Source organism: Crinia signifera, chromosome 1 (assembly GCF_055691185.1).
Source record: "Crinia signifera chromosome 1, ASM5569118v1, whole genome shotgun sequence".
Taxonomy (NCBI): domain Eukaryota; kingdom Metazoa; phylum Chordata; class Amphibia; order Anura; family Myobatrachidae; genus Crinia; species Crinia signifera.
The window spans coordinates 173,644,360-173,664,709 of record NC_139217.1 but is presented as its reverse complement, the minus strand read 5'-3'; the positions used below and the strand labels follow the sequence as shown (position 1 = coordinate 173,664,709).

The 20,350-nt window shown below is 42.4% G+C and overlaps 1 protein-coding gene across 2 annotated transcripts in view; it reads right to left on the bottom strand.

Annotated features, from left to right (window-relative positions):
• The window catches only part of RBPMS (RNA binding protein, mRNA processing factor), a 223,384-nt gene that overhangs the window by 90,008 nt on the left and 113,026 nt on the right, over positions 1-20,350 (bottom strand). For both annotated transcript variants that reach the window (XM_083177449.1, XM_083177439.1), the window contains exon 5: positions 5,680-5,830. In XM_083177449.1, the coding sequence (XP_083033575.1) occupies positions 5,680-5,830 (151 nt within the window). The remainder of the gene's footprint in view (positions 1-5,679; positions 5,831-20,350) is intronic.

Genomic DNA, 20,350 nt, shown 5'->3' with positions numbered 1-20,350 from the left:
CATAGTTTCAACACATGTATTAGTATATATACCTTGGAGTCCCCAGTGAATATGGCCTTATCTGTAACTTCACCCACTTGTAAATTGGGCACATGATAAATCTACACACTGTCCACCACTTCTTACCCTGGACAGGTGCGACACCATTATTGTTCTTCCCTACCTTTCCAAGTTTTTCTGTTTTTTCACATTTTACTTTATTTGCTGTGAACACGATTTACACCTTACCCACCCCCTATAATTATCACCTTAGTAATTATCACCCGGATATTATTATTTAGTTCATAAACCTATTTATCATTCCATCACTTAGATACACATATGAATCACATATGTTCACCACGAATTCACTGTTATTGATAAATATGGCCATAGAATACAGAAATTCTTTATCCGACCTTATCATTTAAGGGAACTTCAATATATACAATATATAATCACTGTGGACATTTGAGACTCTTTAACCAAGTGTCAACACAAACGGTTGACACAAACCAAATAACATACTGATATCCGACTTTTGATGAAAAACTACTATAACATGTCAGATAGTCTACAGCAATAGTCGACACAAATATACGTATGCAGACTATACACAAATTTCTGTGGACTGCAGCCTGATGGATACGAGTAAATAAATATATAGGGATCAGATAGTATCTACATGAACGACCCACATGATTATCTACATGACATGTTTATATCATGCCCCATAACAGATGAGTATTCCAATATGGCGGTGTATAGTCAACACAAACAATCGACATACAGGGATACATATAATTGTCCATATTACCATACCATGGACCTTTATCTGCAGAAACAATACATGATTATTTGGCTCAATTACTAGGTCACCATCATCTATTCTTAAATGTGTGACATATTAAGCTATTCTTGCGTTTTCCGAATAGCTGACACTTATGATTAAAACATCAATTACCTAACCACTGCTATTAACATCATCGTTAATTGTGGCAGTCTTATACATGATTCCTCTATACTATGCATATTGGCATCTGAAAAACTGTAACACCCACTCTCAGCCCCAACATAGGCTGACGGCCAGAGCCACCTCCTCCAAATTTACATACCATGAATATGCATCAGATATAGGTATTTAAGGAGCCTCCGGATGTTAACCCGGTTGGTCCTTTGAAGCTTTCTGCGAAGCGTACGCAGACCTGTCACACCTCGTGTGTGCTCCCAGCCTTCCCTCTCCCTTTGAAATATTATATGTGAATTTTGATCTGTATTAGCTTAGTGTTGCGTTCCCGGTGCCGGCTCTCCCTGTTAGCCTGAGACGCGGTGTCTCATACTGAACACCGCGCGGTGATCACCTGCAGGCAGACGGCTTACTAAGGAGTGAAGCGGCTACACAATACCGCTGTCACTCCATCACAGGTAGCCGTGGCTGCTGCTAACCGCCGACCCTACCCCACGCGCTGTTCCCACAGCCATAGGGAGGACGCGGTGATCACTTGCAGGCAGACGGCTTACTAGGAGTGAAGCGGCTACACAATACCGCTGTCACTCCACCACAGTTAGCCGCGGCTGCTGCCTAACCGCCGACCCTACCCCACGCGCTGTCCCTACAGCCATAGGGAGGACGGGGCATACACATGCCGTTTATGCGCCCTATGTAGACGGCTACCTTACTGCCTACACATATAGGAGCTGTCGGGCACCGAGACAGTAATACCAGACTGTCCAGTATATTTATTGGCCTCACTGAATTGATAGGAGAATTCTCCTCTAAATTGTGGGACATCTGGATACTGTTGCAATGTATAAACACTTTTGTTACTTGTGGTTCTAAACATACAACACTGCAATATATGTATCAAAGCACTACATTGAATTCTTATTAAAAAAAAAAAGGGACACAGACTCTGGGAGCCTCACGGTGTGAGGATTATTTCCTTTTTAATTGCACTGTCCGTGTCATTTATGTACTTTTTGTTTTTATATTTCGCAGCCTTTTAATAATCTATAATTAAAAGGTATATTTTATCTGTTAGCTATAAGGTGCACCACACCGAGACATTCTTTCTCCTTTTTTCTTTGTAACATTTCCATGTCCAGTGGTAGCACACCCCTCTCCAATATATGATAAAATAATCACCCATGTGCATTAGGGGGCCATTCTGAAATAAATTTTGGATAACTTCTGTGCGACTGGTCACCCCCCCACAAAACCCTCTTTTTCCACAATTATTACAACCATCACTCCAAGTCAAGAAGAAGCTAAGTACTTGTATGTTATAAACATTAAAAGGAAAACTTTTATATTAAATGTAGATTATTAACTGCACAAAGTACTTTACTCCACAAGTTGCTTCACTGTCTTTACAAGATTCATTGTGAGGTAAGTTACAGAGAAGGGTATAGAACTCTAAAATAAAACAAAGGGAGTCAATTAAGTTTTATTTAAGGTCCTTTAGTACTGACTAGATTATTACAACTATAATGCTCTCTGTGTTGTTAAGATGTTATTAGAATGTTCTCCGTATTCTATAGATGCCACTACAATTGCCACCGTACACCATAATGTTATATATATATATATATTATAGATAGGCCAATAAAATGTTTTATACTGTATATTGTACACAGGTCGTTCAAATTCTCTTTTTATATTGGTTGCTAGAATGTATATTCTATTGTATATTGGTCAATAGATTGCTCCCTGCGTTGATTATATGTCATAGAAATGTTCCTTGCCTTTTAAATAGAAGTCTCTTAATTGCTTTCTGTATTGTATTTTGACCACTAGGATTTTACAGGTGGAGTCTCCCATATCTAAAATGCTTGGAACCAGAAGTAGTTTGGAAATCGGATTTTGGTATTTTTGAATATTTGCATATCATAATGAGAAATCTTGGGGATATCACAAATGCATTTATGTTTCATATTCCCCTTATACAAATAGGGGTATATTCAATTAATGCCGGATCCATTCTGACATTCATTTGGTGGAATGGAACCGACCTGCCGAATTCAATGCAGCCAAATCCAACTTTCGGATTTGGCTTCTACTGCTCACCCAGCTGGCGCCGGGACCGGGTGAGCGACTGAGGTGGATGGGTGGTGCCGCCTTTGCCGGGTGAGCTGCTGCTGCTCAACCGGCCCAGCTGTGGGACAGAAGAGCGACACAGGACCCGGCAGGCAGGCGGAAGGTGCGGGGTGAGCAGCTGCTGCTCACCCCGCGCCATCCTGCTTGCCTCAATCCGACTCTTTTTAAAGTTGGATAGAGATTGACGGAAACGGGGCCAAAACCTTCCGGATTTGGCCACGTTTCTGTGAAAAGCATGTAGCTTGGCAGCTATTCTGCCAATACACCTGGTTTCTGACAGGTCGGAGCATTCACCAACAGACTTGGTGAATCGTTGGCAGATTTGATTGGCTGATACGATCTGCAGTTTTGGTCGGGTCAAGAAATCGAAGAATCGATGTACAGATGGAGCGGGTCCCATCTTTGGCCGGCGCTCACCAGATCCCTTGCACTGGCGAGCGCCGGCGATAGAGACTGGGACGCGTGTGCGTCTCACACGCACGTGCCTCCTAGTTTCCTGTCGGTGGGGGGACGGGAACCCTGTCAGTCTCTGCTTCAGGGAGATGGACAGGGTTAGGGGGGGTGCGGCAAGGCGGCGGGGACCCGGGGCGACCATCGGCGAGGTGGCGGGGACCCCCGTTGTATGGGGATGTGCGCGCATCTCGTGCGCGTGCGTCCTCTCCAGCGGCTGGCGGGGGATGGCGGCTGGCGAATCTTCCGCCATCCCCTGCAAAGCTGGGACCCGCTCCATCTGTACGTGGACGGTGGCGGAACTTGTGAGTGGTGCGCCCAGGTGCAATAAAATTATTTGGGCCCTCTCCTCCACTCCAACCCAAGTTCACAATATGCCACACAGCAGTGGGTGGCAGCAGTGGTCCCCTTAGTCCTCAGGGGTCCCAGTACAATGCACGGGCTGCACCAATGGCAGTCCCACCTTTGGACAGGGACCGTAATATTAGTACACTGAAGCGCTCATCTGCTGTCCCGAGGATACTCCACCCTACACTTCCTCAGCAACATCTCGCCCTTCATCTCTCTCCTCACATGGGTTCCATTAGCTAATAAGAATGAAAAATAATCGTATATAGACATACTGTACATTTCACAGGTGCTTCTGCCTCCTGAACTCTGATTCCCTAGTCCCCAATAGCATTTGGTAGGTGGGATTCTCTAGTTTTATTTCCATTAAAATCTAAGAAATCTATTTCTGGGAACTGGAGATATCTGCAGTCAAGCAAGCTGTACTCCCACCAGAAAATTATGAATAATCATTATTATTATTATTATTATTTACAGTTTCTTATATAGCGCAGCAGATTCCGTTGCGCTTTACAATAGTAGACAGTAATAAAACAAACTGGGTAACAACAGACAGACTTGGAGGTAGGAGAGCCCTGCTGCAAGCTTACAATCTATAGGGATATAGGGGGGATAAGCCCACTACACTATACACCCCTCCTCTGCATATTAAACATCCTGTACAACCCTGGAAGTTATGTATCAGGGCCCCTTCATTCAGCCCAATGCCCCCTTCTCCCACCCCATCTCCCACCATCTGTACAGTAAAGGGGTAATTAGTTTAAATAACTGATCCAGGCCCTACATGCTGAGCGGTTGATATAATACCCCCTTCCACCCGCGGGACATCAAAGATTCCCCCACCCCTACCGCTGGAGGATCGGTAGGGACTCCAATACATTGCTATGCCCAGGGGTCTACACTGCTGTTATATATATATATATATATATATATATATATATATATATATATATATATTATTATTATTTGTATAAATAACTTTAACTGACCCGGCATATACTGGGTCACCTAAGTGTCCATCTCCGTGCTTTGCTCCGCCCCTCTGGAAACCCCCTTCTGAAAATTCTGCGTTTGCCCTTGGGCACCATTTTAAATAGTGGTAACATTCTGAGTAGTGGTACCATTCTGAGTACTGGTACCATTCTGAGTGGTGTTACCATTCTGAGTCGCCTGAGTGGTGGTATCATTCTGTCATACCTGAAAATGTATTTCTATTATGCACTTTATCATAAGACTGAGCACCAAGGTACTGCTGTATAGCATGTGCAGTACTTACAAATTTGAACAGGCAAACACTGAAAATAAATGAAATGATCTGTTTCACTTATTTGATAAATACAAATTACACTTTCCTTATGGTAACCAATTACACTTTCTCCCATAATCATTCTATAACCCCCCCACCCTCCATACCGCCCCAGAGTACTAAACCCCAACACTTCATAGAAATATACCAATTATCAATATTCTGATCAGAAATCACCATGTCTGACCTTTTGTCATACACATTACCCCAAACCAGTATATATAACAAATATACCAGTATATAACAAATATATATACTGTATAGTCATTTGGTTAAGTTGCTATCATATTTGATAATTCACTGTATTTACCCCACTCTTCGTATATTTTTACATAAAATATGACGTGTGCAGTATTCTAGAACCAGAAGAAACTGAGTCAATGTTAGAAAAACTGATGAATATACTGATAACATAACTTGAATATTTTGTGGTCAAGCAACAACTTCATACTACAGTATATACTTGGCTGTAAATCCATCAAGATAAGGCTGTACTTACATTGATCCCTGGAGATAAACTGAGGTACATTGTTCAGCTGAGGTGTGCTGGGATTTGGGGTTCCAACAAGTTTGCTTTTGGCCATCTTTGTGTTTGCTTTTGCAAACTCCAACCGTAATGTCTGAGGAATTTCTGGATCAAAACGTATACCCTGCAACCATTAAATGATAAATATTTACTGAGTAGGCTAATAAATCCATACACGTTTACAATTTATCTGTTAACAAATGCAGAGACCAGCAATGTGTTGTAACTCTTGACGAATAACCACCCAGGGCATGTGATCGTGATGGAAAATATAAACAAAAATACATATTTAAAAAGCGACAGAAAATTTATGTTTATGGTACTTCAAGTTTTTAACTTCTCTTGAGTTATGGGTTTTTATATTTTGTTAAGAACTTGTTAATGTTGTATTTTTTTTCCAAGAAACTGTATCTCTTATCACAATGGCGTATTCTTCTTTGTTCAATCGTTATGCCTCACCCAGGCAATGGCAGACATAAGTGGCAAATTAGTCTTATTCTCAAAGCTTTGTACAATCAGCTTCTACTGATTAAAATATATATAATGGCTATATTATGTGAGTGACTCTGGCTGTATCTGCATGTGAAATGCTGTGTTACGTTTTACTGGAAAACACTGTAACATGGCATTTCATATAGGCATGCCGCATATCATTTTAATCAGCAGAAGCTGCTTGTCGCCCTAATTGCATTGCAGGCAACATGCATATTAATGGAAAAAGTTGCAAACAAAGATGTTTCAAAGCCAACTGACAGAAGTACTCACTCTACATTAGTCAACAAAACTTATCTTTGTAACCATGACTTTATAAACTGTACAATTCTTTATCATGGCTGAGCACTCACGGAACTGGTTTCAGTTGAGATCTTTCACTCTAATCGTTTGACTAAATAAATGATGTTCTGATTACCTAGAGCAAATAATTTGATTTTAGCAGTGTAGTCTGAACAGGCTAATGAAAGGTAATATTTAAATGGTTGCTACCGGCTGTATCACATTTGTCCTGAACTATTTAGTTGCATAAGTCCTGTAGTTAAGTCTGTGCCTGAATGTATTTGTATGTAGATCTATACAGAAAGGATAATAGGTTACTCAGATGTCGAGATATATTGTATAGGAGTTATTGATTACTATAGCAAAGTCAAACAAATGGATAGAAGCATACAATGCTCGAGAAACTGTCTATACCATGAGATTTAGGCAACACCCTGGCTAATAATGTTAATTGATGACAAGAAATTTTATTAAAGGATTTCCATTGGTTACATTATATAAGCCTTTTAGCTTTCATTCTGTGCCTTGAGATGTATCCTTTTACACTGTGGCTTCAGTCATGCCAAATAATCCCTCTTCAGTCATGCCAAATAGTCCCTGCGTGCGCAAGGCCATGGCAACTCAGCCAGGGTGAGCGTCTTTCTATCTTAAAGCGTGCATAATATGTAATATGTAAATCAACTGGAAGAAACACTGATTTCTTTGATGAGCAACATTTGTATATCTGTTTGCGACTAAGTCAAGTGTAAGGGGGCCAAGGGCCCCTTACACTTGTGAGATTTTGTCAGATTTGACCCAATTCAGATGGATTGGGTCAATTTATCTGCCAAATCTGATGTGCCTGTCTGACAACATCTTATGTGCCTGATGTGTAGGACCCAATGCACAATCCTGTGCCATTGGGTATAACCAAGAGATTGTAACAGATTGATCCTCCTGCACATAGGATAAGTCTCAAGTCAATCAGGTCCAACTTGTTGTGTAAGAGGGCCTTAAATGTTTGAAAGGGATAGGGTCACTAGGTCAACAAGCATTAGGTCGACCACTGAACGTTGACATACATGAAGGTCGACATGACTGAAGGTCGATATGGGTTAGGTCAACAGGGACAATAGGTCGGCAGAAGAATTAGGTCGTCATGGAGAAGGTTGACAGTCAAAAGGTCGACATAGGGTTTTCCCATTTTTATTTTTAGCCAACATGTGCCGACAGTGATAAAGTACTAGGCACTTTATCACTTCTCCCTTTTCACTGCTTCTACCCCTTAAGGTGCCCATACACTAGTAAGATTTATCTTCAGATCTGGCTGGTTTGAACAAAAACATGGTTATGGATGAGTGACCGTTTGTCAGTTTTCCAGCATTTCCAAGCAAATGGTCAACTGTCATTTGCTCTCATCCATAACCATGTTATTGTTCCAACCAGCCAGATCTGAAGATAAATCTGCGTGTGTATGGCCACCTTTGCTCTGCAACTTTGTCTATTTAGAAAACCAGTGCATATGCAGTTATTTTAGTACACTGAGTTGGGAGTAAATAAACAATATAAGCAAAAAAATAAAAGATAAAAAATGACATTGCATTCATACATATTTATCATTATGCAACAATGACCTCAATATTCATAATTGCTAAAATAATTATTAGTTGTTCTGCTGTGCTAACTGCTGATCTATTACTTACTTTAAATGAAAATATTACATCTCTCTAAGAACCACCACATGTAAACTAAACAATACATATTTCACTTGTCTTGGAAATATTTTCATGTCTGACAAATTACCGATTTAAATTAGTGGTACACTGAGTGCCAAAGGATGTGTGGGAGCAATTTAATTAGAATAACAATAAGTACAGTGTATGTGTGATATAGTGTGGCTATGAAGGCCTCAGGGTAAGCGTACCATACAATCCCTTATATGGGAATATTAACACAAATATAAGGACAAGCTGGCAGCAGGCTAAAAGTATAGAAATAGAATAACATATCCAAATCTTTTCCAAATAACAAATTACACCGTGCAGTTATGCTGTAAAATGTTTATATTATAAAGAAACTACAACAAAATAATATGCTGCAGTGATCGACCTGATTTAGGCAGGATAGTACTGATATCACAGGATTGTGCCAACATTTGGCAAGTCACAGGAAATTGAATCTATGTTCACACTCCCCATACACCTGAATAGTTTTGCATATGTCTGCTTGTATTTATGAATATCTAAGTTAATTTAGCAAAACATTAGACAATGATAGTGGGGACCACAGCCTGCAACATCACAAGGAAGTACATCTTTTGTATGTGGATGCATCCTCGTGTACACGAGTAACTATGAAAGTGATAAGCTCTCATCCGCCAACCAAAGGTATGTTTTCAGTAGTCCACCATAATCTTGTTTTGTGATAACCAGCATAGGGAAATGCAGGGGGGGTTTCTGGTTGCCCGGAAACATACAGAGTGCGCACCCAGTAAATCCTGCATAAACTGACGGAAATAACATATAGTACACAATTTTTCTCAGATAATGTCACAAAGAAAAGAGGGGGGAATTCAGTTGTTTTAGTAACCACCTTAACTAATGGCCACCCGACGGAGCAATTAAATTGTTGTTCGAATTGGCACCCATCAATTTCATGTACCCAAAACACCGGGTTTAAGTGACTATAAATGCCTTAAGTATGGAACCAAACCTCAAACTATCGCATGTTTCTTCTTGACACCTAATGAGGCTACAAAAATAAATACGTCTCCCGTGGCTAATGGCTGCCTCTTCAGGGCAACAATTAAATTCCCCTCAGAATATGGGGAGTAAATGCGGTATTATTAGGTGGCTCTTTTTTGAGATGTTGCTTTAGGCGCATGTGTCCAACACAGCAGAAGCTCCTTAGTGTATATGCTATATGTAACAGAAACAGTGTGTGTTATATGCAGTGTGACTATTTGGTGATTTGAACTATAAGTAGATATGGACAGGGCAGCCGAGAGGAATGTCGGGCCCCGGTAAAATTTTGGGGGCGTGGCCTAAGTGTGGGAGGTGTGGCCACCTCCCGCACTTAGGCCACACCCCAAAAATGTTTAGAGGAGGGTGAAAGAAAACTCTAAAAACTGTAATCTCAGAAGCAGCACACACCTACAGCATGTGCTGTGCTGACTGCAGGCTCAGCATGACCTCTCACGCTGTCAGTGAGACACTCATGCTGAGCCTGCTGTCAGAACAGCACATGCTGTAGAAGTGTGTGCAACTGTTGCTACCTGAGAGGGACGGAGGGGGAAGGGAGGGGTCGGACCAGGGCCTTTGCAGGGCCCCTCCAGCAAGCCTGGGCCCGGGTAATTAGTACCCGCTCCCCCCCCCCTCTCGGCTGCCCTGGATATGGAACATACATCATCATCTACTTCAACATATACACCTATGTCAGTCATGCTAAATGCATTAGACATGTGATCCAGACCAAGGGCTGACATTCACAGTGTTTATAAATTTATTGTAGGTGAGTCATGGGTAGCAGATAAACCTTTGGCGCTGGCCATCTCCAGATTAGACAAGCAACATTTATTTCTCTACCTTTTCTGTATATATAAAAGAGAAATCAACATGTAAAGTGAAGGGAATAACATATTGCATCGATTTTCCATAATACACTCCAAATATCTGTTTCTCAACATATCATAAATTTATGCTTCTAGTGACAGGACACACAGCGCTGCTACCTTTCTGAGCTGCTCCGGTCGCTGTTGCGCTCTGTGATAATGAAAAGCAGAAGTGGAATATGATCCACATACCTGGAGATATCAGAAAAGTGCAAAGACAGATGACAGCCTCTAAGCAGACCATGAAGGAGGCTGTTGTGGAGAATTAAAGCATTATTGCACTAACATCTTTAAAAGCTCAAGTGAAATTACCTCATTTGTTTGGCAGAGTTCACCATAGCTATCGGGCTCTAAGGCAAAAGCAACATTCCTCCGATCATCTTTCAGCAGCACAGAACCATATTTGGAGGCCTATATCCTGCTTTGCTCTGCTCTTATCCTCTGGCATTCTCCTACACTACTATTTCAAAACAGGACCAGAGGAATATACAACTTTCAGGCCAAAGTTATAATTGATGCGAATACTTTCTGGGCATTGTGACTCCATCCAAAGTGATAAGATTTAGAGTGAACTGGCAGTCCCTAGTTTATATCTCTGGGGCTGCCTTAAAAGCACTGATCTGGCAAGACTTGCATTGCACATTATTGGGAAATACGTGAAGCCGTGAAGTCCTGTGAGTTCTAATCTCAGGTCAGCTTTTCTTGTAAACTTTCTAAACACTCTTATGTGCTTTAGCTAAAGTATACACACTTAGAGGAATATTCATTATTGGTTCCCTAAAGTCCACCTTTAATTATATATCCTACTCACCACAAGCTGCAGCAGTAGGTACTAAACCAACAGAGAAATTCCATATCGGTCCAGGTAGGAGCAGTTGCTGAACTAGCTGCTCTTGTAAGATCTACTACTGACACTTGCTCCGCTAGTGACGATAGAATTTATGATCAGTGGCCCAATACTAATGGAAATGAAAGGTAAACCAGTGGCGAATGCAAGTAGGGTGGGAGTCTGAGTTACTAGAACCCCACCTGATCCATTGCCACAATTTTCTTAGTGAGTTAGTTAGCTTTGTCTCTGTCTCTTCCGAGCACCAAACAGGCAGCTCACAAAGATGGCTGAATCTTAAGCCCCATACAAACTAGGGAACCCTGGCTGTCACCGATATAGTTAATAATATCAGCCGCGGGATATTGAGTGTACACAATAGCACAATTGACCTCCATGTTCAGCCAAAGAAAGCATGCATCGTTAGCGGTATTGAGTGTACACACAAGAGTCAAAGATATTGCTCAGAAAGGGCTTTCTGAGTAGTAGCATTTACTTGAGTGTGCACTTTGGGCTTTAGTTTCCCAATATCGCTCCAAAACCTGAACCTGCTGTATAACTGGACAGTTCTTATCAGTAAACAAAATGTTTGCTTAGTAGTTAGATTCAATGAAGTATTCTTATGTTAACATTTTCACTTTAATGAAAATTTTGACTAAAAATACACGCCCATTATACTTAGTCAATAATACTAGCCAGTGATGCTAGCCAATAAAACTAGGCAGTGACACTAGACAATAATACTAGCCAGTGATATTAGCTTATAAAACCAGCCAATAATACTAGTCAGCGATACTAGCCAATAATACTAGCCAGTGAAACTAGACAATTATACTAGCCATTAATGCTAGTCAGTGATACTAACCAATAATACCAGCCAGTGATACTAACCAATAATACCAGCCAGGGATACTGGACAAGATTACTAGCCAGTGATAAAAGACAAGAATACCAGCCAGTGATAATAGACAAGAATACCAGCCAGTGATAATAGACAAGAATACCAGCCAGTGATAATAGACAAGAATACTAGCCAGTGATAATAGACAAGAATACTAGCCAGTGATAATAGACAAGAATACTAGCCAGTGATAAAAGACAAGAATACCAGCCAGTGATACTAGCCAATAATAAAAGCCAATGATACTAGACAATAATACTGAAACCATCTTTTTTGTGGTATTTGGTGATCACAATAGCAAGCAACATTCTCATGAAAAATGATTAGCATAACCTAAGAGCCTATGAAAGATACTGTATGGTCTTTACTGTCCATTCAATGGGAAACACATTTGTCTATTAAAAACAGTTACATTTCTTTTGCATATCTTTTCTTCGCTATAGGAAATATAAAACCTTCGGAACATTCGCAGTAGCATCCTTAATGAAAAAAGTATTTTAAACCAGAATTTAAAACAGGTGTTTTTTTCCCCTTACATTCACGGTTATATGTCTTATGTAGCAAATCACTGTCACAATGAAATGAGATACAAATGACCAGGTTACTGGTTGGAAGACAGAACTCATGAGTGATTACAATAGTCTGTTCTTTGGAAACTCACCTAAAGCTATTACAGTAAAAAATATGGGTAAAACATTTTTATTAGCATAGATGTATCTTTAGTTATGTTCTCTTTCTGTTTGTGGCCTTTCTGTCAGCCTTGCTCACAGCATTCTTGGTGCAGGGGGCCAAGAAGAATATCAGACTTTGGAACTTGACTCAGGGGGCATTCAATATGGGATTCCGACTGTCAGAACCAATCGTGGTCCATTTTCCTTTCATCTGACAGTAACTCGACAGTTGGAATTCAATGTTCCGGCTGTTGAGTGTCGGAAGGTCTGTGGATCAGTCAAAACGGCAGCGGACTGTCGAAAAAACATCTGTGAAATCGACAATCACGGCTGGATCCACCAACAAAACAGATCCAACTTTAAAAAAAGGCAGATCTGACACCATTCAATGCTATTGTTAATGTCAACATTGAATAGGTGAGTGCCGATATTTCCCCTGTCGTAAAATATTGTCACATATTGATTACCCCCCTTAGCATGGCCACAACAACCTGTGGGAGTGCACCTTCTATTATTATTATTAGCACAAAATTTCCATTCAGCACTACTGCCTCGAAATCTCAGGGTTTCCCGTGCAAATTATCTACGAATATGTTTTTAATTTTGCCAACCACCAACTGCAATGTGAATCTGGTGTCTATGGTTTATGTACTTTAAGTTAGGTACATTATATTAGAATAGCATCATCGTCCCCTCGTGGGCTCGCTTCGCTCGCCACGCTTCGGGCTCAGTGGCTCACTCCTCTTCGCTCGCCACAGATTTACTAACGGAAAAATGGTGGCATGTAAGCTGTGGCCGCAAAGATGAGGAAGTACCAAAAATCCTGATTGTATATATTTTTTTAACCCCTTCCCGACATTTGACGTACATTTACGTCATGGTCGGGATGTACTTCCCGACACATGGCATAAATGTACGTCATGCCTTTGAATTGTCACCGCGTCTACAGACGCGGTGACAGAGGGAGGATGTCTGCTGTCCCTGACAGCAGACATCCTCCCTCATTGCCCAGGGGGGGCAGCGATGCCCCCCGTCATGGGCGATCGCTGCGATTGGCTGTTAAAACGTGAACAGCCAAAAGCAGCGTTAAACTGTGTGATGTGTAAAATTTAGACTCTGCTGCCCCCTAGTGTCCAAAAAAATTAAAGGAGGTTGAAATAATGATGTTATAATAAAGTTTAGATATGGTTTATGTTAGTTATTAACTATTTTGAGTGGTATGATTATTTGTCTCACAAGCAGAAAATTTTACATTTTGCAAATAGCAAAATGTTCCATTTTTTTACGACATTTTGGTATTTTTCACAAAAAAAAAAAAAAACTGTATCGACCAAAATTTACCACTAATTTAAAGTACAATGTGTCACGGGAAAACAATCTCAAAATCACTGGGATAAGTAAAAGCAAAAAAAAGTTATCCCCACTTAAGTGATACCTGTCAGATTTGAAAAAAAGGCCTCTGTCAGGAAGGCAAAAACAGGCTGTGTCGGGAAGGGGTTAAAGCTCAAATATATATTAGGTACTTGTTTCCTATCTGGGCGCCCACTAAGTTAATTGAGCACCATGCTATTCTCCGTAGTGAAATCTGATCGCATCGCATCGTACACATACACGATATTGAACGATGCGATGCGATGCGATGCGATCCGATTCGATTTCCCATAGGAAACAATGTTAAATGGCTCAATTTAGCCAAATTATCATAGGAACAATAGTAAATGGGCCAAAAACACCCCTGAACATTGAAATGTCCCCCCAAAAGTAGTTGACGCCACCCCGCCATCAACGTGAACCCGAAGCGTGGCGAGCACAGCGAGCCCGCGAGGGGCGGCGGTACGCGTCCTCCGACCTTTTCATGCCCTACTATCCACTAGGGCGTGGAGTGAGAATAGAATAGTGTGGCGAGCGCAGCGAGCCACCGAGCCCGAAGCGTGGCGAGCGCAGCGAGCCCCGCGAGGGGACGCGGATACCTTCACAGGTAAACGCGTCCCTTTGCGGGCTTCCCAGGTGTCCGCGTCGCCATGGACACCTGGGAAGCCCGCGAGGGGACGCGTATAACTGTGAAGGTATCCGCGTCCCCTCGCGGGGCTCGCTGCGCTCGCCACGCTTCGGGCTCGGTGGCTCGCTGCGCTCGCCACACTATTCTATTCTCACTCCACGCCCTAGTGGATAGTAGGGCATGAAAAGGTCGGAGGACGCGTACCGCCGCCCCTCGCGGGCTCGCTGCGCTCGCCACGCTTCGGGTTCACGTTGATGGCGGGGTGGCGTCAACTACTTTTGGGGGGACATTTCAATGTTCAGGGGTGTTTTTGGCCCATTTACTATTGTTCCTATGATAATTTGGCTAAATTGAGCCATTTAACATTGTTTCCTATGGGAAATCGGATCGCATCGCATCGCATCGCATCGCATCGTTCAATATCGTGTATGTGTACGATGCGATGCGATCCGATTTCAGTACGGTGCCGTACGTAGAAAACCTGGGCGCCCAGATAGGAAACAAGTACCATATATTATTTTGATCCTTTGTCATGGGCCCCTAAAATATGCGGGGCCCATAAGTTGATGCCTACTCTGCCTATTTGATAATCTAGCACGGGGGTCTATGTGAAAAAAGCACGACACATACTACTCAGTTGTATACAGATTGGGTACTATTACTGAATTACTGTAAGAGCCAGACTGGATTTTAGGTATCATACTAAAAGACATCCTAAAGTAATGAAACAAATCAAGTACACAAAAGGCATACACATCTTAAATGGCACATCATTCATTGCCCCCACCCATCACCTAAACCCCCCCTTCTCCCACTTGACTCTGCATTCCCATACAAGTGTTAGTGTTAACAGCACGCTGTGTCCTTTAGCCCTACCCCGGCTATCAACAGCTGCTGTGACACAGAGAAACCACAGTGCAGTCATTTCTTTTACCCCGCTTTAATAAATAACATTTCTTTTTACACACTGGCTCATAGATTTGTATATTACAGTACGTTCATAACACACGCATACTACACCAGGTATACGTTAGTGCCTGAGCGCTGGTCACCAAGCTATTTATACTATTCTCTGAGTTGGGACCTACTCGACTTAGCAGCCGGCAATTCTAGGTTAGAGCGCCACCATCCACTATTGTAAGCACATCATTCAAACTAACAGAGACCAGAATTCCATCTAGATGTATGTAAGTATGTCGCAAGTTGGTCCCTGCTGTATCTCATGAAATGAAAGTTGTTGCTGGGTCCCGCAGGGCATAATCTAGGCCTACGCAGTGTAAGGGGAGAAAGGAGAAGATTGTGCTTTCCGAATCTCCATCATGGTTTAGGACACTCTCCGGGAAATCAGCAGAGCAGGGGGAAGAGAGTGTGCTTTTCCAATCTACCCCCTGCTCCACTGTATACTGTGTGGGCTTCTGTGGTCATTAGTTACAACTGTAAGGAGCCGAACATGGACACTATAAAATCCAGTGTCCACTTGGTCTTGAAAAAGCCTCATTAGGTGAAACGCGCGTCGAGCTATCAGAGCCCGACCTTTAGCTGCCAATTATGATACAAATGTATACAATGTAAATGAAGAGAGTACTTAAGGTGTGTGTGGAGGAGAAACAGTGTTGATGCTCATTTGAACTGGGAGAATTTACTCCAGTGAACGCGCATATATAAACTAGTGTGTTATTTGAATAAAATCAAACCTATGTGCATACATGGGTAATCAGTTTTAACACTTAAAGTGCCAGCAGACTCTCACTAAAAGTGCATGTGGAGGGAAAACAGTACCAATGCCCACTTAAGCTGGGAGAATCTGCTAAATAAATGCATATATAAATCAAAGTGTTATCTGAATTAAAACAAATCTGTGTGTATACCTAGCAAAACCAGCCTCAGCAATAGTAGCGCTGAACAGGTCTCTACTGGGAAAATAAAGAAGGGAATATATTCAGCAGCATATGCTATCATGTACCAACTAACTGGCTGTATGCCCATCTAAGTTGGAGGAATTTGCCAAATAAACACATATATAAATCAGTGTGTTATTGGTACTTAACCTAATTTGTGTGGATACGTGGCAAATTAACCTAAGTAATTATAGCACTTGCAGGCTCTTATTGGGACAAATAACCCTAAAATAAGGAAGGGAATATACCCAGCTGCATAGGTTACTATACACCAACCAACCGGCCACAAGAAGTGCCAAAGCAGTAGCACCCACACTAATAGGGATAAGCAGGCTGTCACACCCCGACTATAAAGGGCACCAGTAAAAACTACACACAGAAACTAAAAACACCAGGACTGCACCGTAAATTGCAGAGAGAATATAAATATATATGCTGTGAACTGAGCAATCCGATTCTATGAACTCACACTTTATAAATTTTGAATAAGTGTGAGGACGTATAAGCACACGTCTATGGTGAAGACACAAACTATGGAAGCATAAACCCCTGTTTAAATATTCCCAAATTAAATCAGGGATAATATCTAGTAATACAGGTAGCTACATCCATAGCTAAAGCACCTAAGCATTGGAGTAAAAGCCATCACTGGCACCTACCCAGACGGGGAAGTGTAAACTATTTGTGGTAGGAAACCTCCAAATAAATATGGAGGAATACCTAAAATGACAGGTGCCAATAAAAATTATACACAGAAACCAACAACTGTATAAAACCTCCTCCCCCCCAACAAAAAACATCGGTTGGGACAACACAATCTGAAGCTCCAATAAGAGTTAAAAATTAAACTAAAGACCAACACACACCTCTCTCTAAAAGAGGATAATGCTACACCGGACACCAAGTATTGGAGAAATAAAAACCCCTAACTAGCATTTTTCCTCACATAAGATACATCAAGAGTAATAAACTGGGCTGCAAGCCAATTTAGGCAATAGTGCACAGACACAGCAGACCCAAAAGAAACTCTTAATAATCAAATATAGCGCAGCAGTCAACGGGCTCTGATTTTTCTTTTTTTAATATTCTATCTTTCACACTATCTCATTTCTTTGTATGAGCACCATGTCTACATGTATATGATTTTAAACTCTTTATTTCACCTATAAGATAACAATCCCCTCTTGTTCCCATAAAGAAATAAAAGGAATAAAAACAAAGGGGAACTTTTTAAATAAAATTTATTAAAAGTTAAATTTTACTGAACTCATCATGTCAATACAGTGAACATAAGTAAAAACAATAACTCCTCATAGTGTGCACTCATACAGCGTAACTCTCTTTTTTTGCACAACCTCTCGTGCTACTACAGTGTTTCTGTGCTAAGTGGTTAGCAGACCCCACAGCAGGACTGTACCCAATCAATAAAGTTCAGTCATCCCCCAGGCTACCTGCAGCATCAGAGAGGAGCTGGGATCAGGCCGGCTGCTGTAGGAGCACGGCTGACCATAGGTGTTTCTATAATGGGTTCTGTGTGCATGCATGGGTACACGGACCCCTGGGTTCAGGCCCCACCACCCTCCACACACTGCCCCCATACATTATACTTACCACTCTGGAGTCCCGCGGTGGCATCTTGGCACCGGAGACGCACATCATTTCCAAGCACATTTGATATGTCTCCAGGAACAAGGCATGGGTGCCATATTCTCAGAGACCTGTGCATGCTCAGAGTCTACTTGCTATGAGAGGGGAGTGGAGACTACACACTGACCTTTTTTGAAACGCCCCTAGGGCTGACGTTAGGAAATTGTGATGCCCCAGATTGAGAAAATAAGCAGGGCTTCTTCCCCCTTCTCAAAACACAGGCTTGGTGGTGAGACCTCCTGTAACAAAACAGATTGCGGTGCTCCCTCTGTTGGCGCCTGGTTGAAGAAATATTACGTTCCTGGAGATGAAGAAAAGATCCTCTTCTCCAATATGGATAGATAGGTTGTGATCAAATAAAATACCTTACGTCCCTCTCAGGGGTATAGCGTTACTCTTCTCCCAATAAACCGACTCTCAAGTATTGGAGAATGGTCAATAGTCCCTCCGGTTCACAAGGTTGTCCCTCTCGTAGGATGCATTCCCAAAAAAACAGAGAGTAGTAGATGGTGTAATACCATTTAATAAAGTAAACGGACACAAAAAAACAGACTTCACGGGGGTATAATGGACATGTGACATCAATTGAAAAGTGGCTAATTACCAGATGAGATGGAGAATCAGAAATAAATCTGTTTTCAAAAGCGCTCAGAACACTTGTGGAGATGGATTCCGGATTTCCCCTCCAAAGTGGGCCAAGGAAGATGTTTAGGTAACCAGTCCAAATCAAAAACGTCCACACGCCAGGTCCCCCAGGTACCAGAACTCCAAACGCGGTTTCTCCCACTGCTGTGGTCGTTCTCAAGGAGATAGTAGTGAGGGGTCACTATTGTGGGTGCATCCACTGTAGGCTGCAAGGCGCACCAAACTATATCCATTTCTATCTCTTTTGCTATGGTGAGACCTCCTGTGTCTGCAAAACTAGCCGCAGTACCAGTGGTGCCAGTAGAAAAAATGACTTAGTGGTACTGTGCTGCGTGCCAGGGAAATGGGCGTGGCCAGGGGTGTGGTCATATGACATGAGGGGGAGTGGCTACATGACAAAGGGGGCATAACCAAATGTACAGCCCCTTTTCTTTGGACTAGGCAGAGAGGTATTTTATGTACTGCTTGCATACCATCATAGCAATAAACTCCAGGAATACAGAAGGAATCACAGATGACTGCTGTGTTCCTCCATGCTAATTGAATATTTCCAATGACTGCTACCAGAAATAAACTTGCTGCTCACCACACAAGTGTCAGTTGTCTCCAGAGTTGGTCTGTTTCACAGGGCACAGTGCACCCCACACATAAGAACAGGATGACATTTTAGCAAGGGCACAGCCAGCACATAGTGTTATTCTCTGCTTGCACTGTGTTGACAGTTCTCTAAGGAGTCATGTAAGTAAAAGCCCACAACTGATGTACTTGTTCATAACATTGACAAATTTTTGGCCTCAAATGGCAGCTGAATGAACATTCGAAAAATATATAGCGGTATGTACACTAGTGGCGGCTCGTACCTTTTGGCATGAGGGGGGCTGTCGCTGGCCACGATGCAGGCACCTCCCCCTGCCGCAGCCGCCGCTCCTCCAGGTCCCCACCTCAGGTGCTGCGTTCCTGGAGCCTGTACTATGATGACAGGCGCCAGGACTGGCACATGCGCAGTACAAACCTCTGTCCTGGGCATGCGCCAGATTCTATAGGCTGCTTTGGCAACAGTCCATAGAAGGGGAATCACGGTCCCGGCACCTGTATAATAAAGATGGCAGGCACCAGGACCATCGCATGTGCAGTGCCGTCAAAGGTACTGCGCATGCGCAATCCCCATTTTTTAGGGGCTTACACTCGGCAGCCCGTAGAGAGGCATCCCAAAGGAAGGGAACAAGTCCCAATGGGACTGCCTTGGTGACTGACAAGTCAGACTTCCAATAGTCTCACTGATTGCATCTGGCTTAACTACAGTGGCAGGGGCTGCAGCCCATAGGTAAAAACCGCCACTGATACAAACAAACCCTTTTATAACACTCAAGCTCCAGTTGTTACCCCGATTAACAGTTGTTTTATCATAGGGCTGTATGTTATACAAGTTGTGTGGTTATATCATGCTCTATGCATGTTCTACTAATCCGTGGATTGTATCATGCCATATCATAATTGGTTCTAGCTGCTTTAAATGGCAGGCTCAATGGGAGATTTCGGGCAGTTATATACCTCCAATATTTATCCTCCTAACTACCAGGCTGTGCTGCGAGAGCGTGTCCCGCCAGCGGTGCCTTGTCCTCTGAAGAACTGATGCTCAAAAGGGATGCGGCGCCATGATGTCGCGACATGCGCATGCACAGTGACATTAGCTT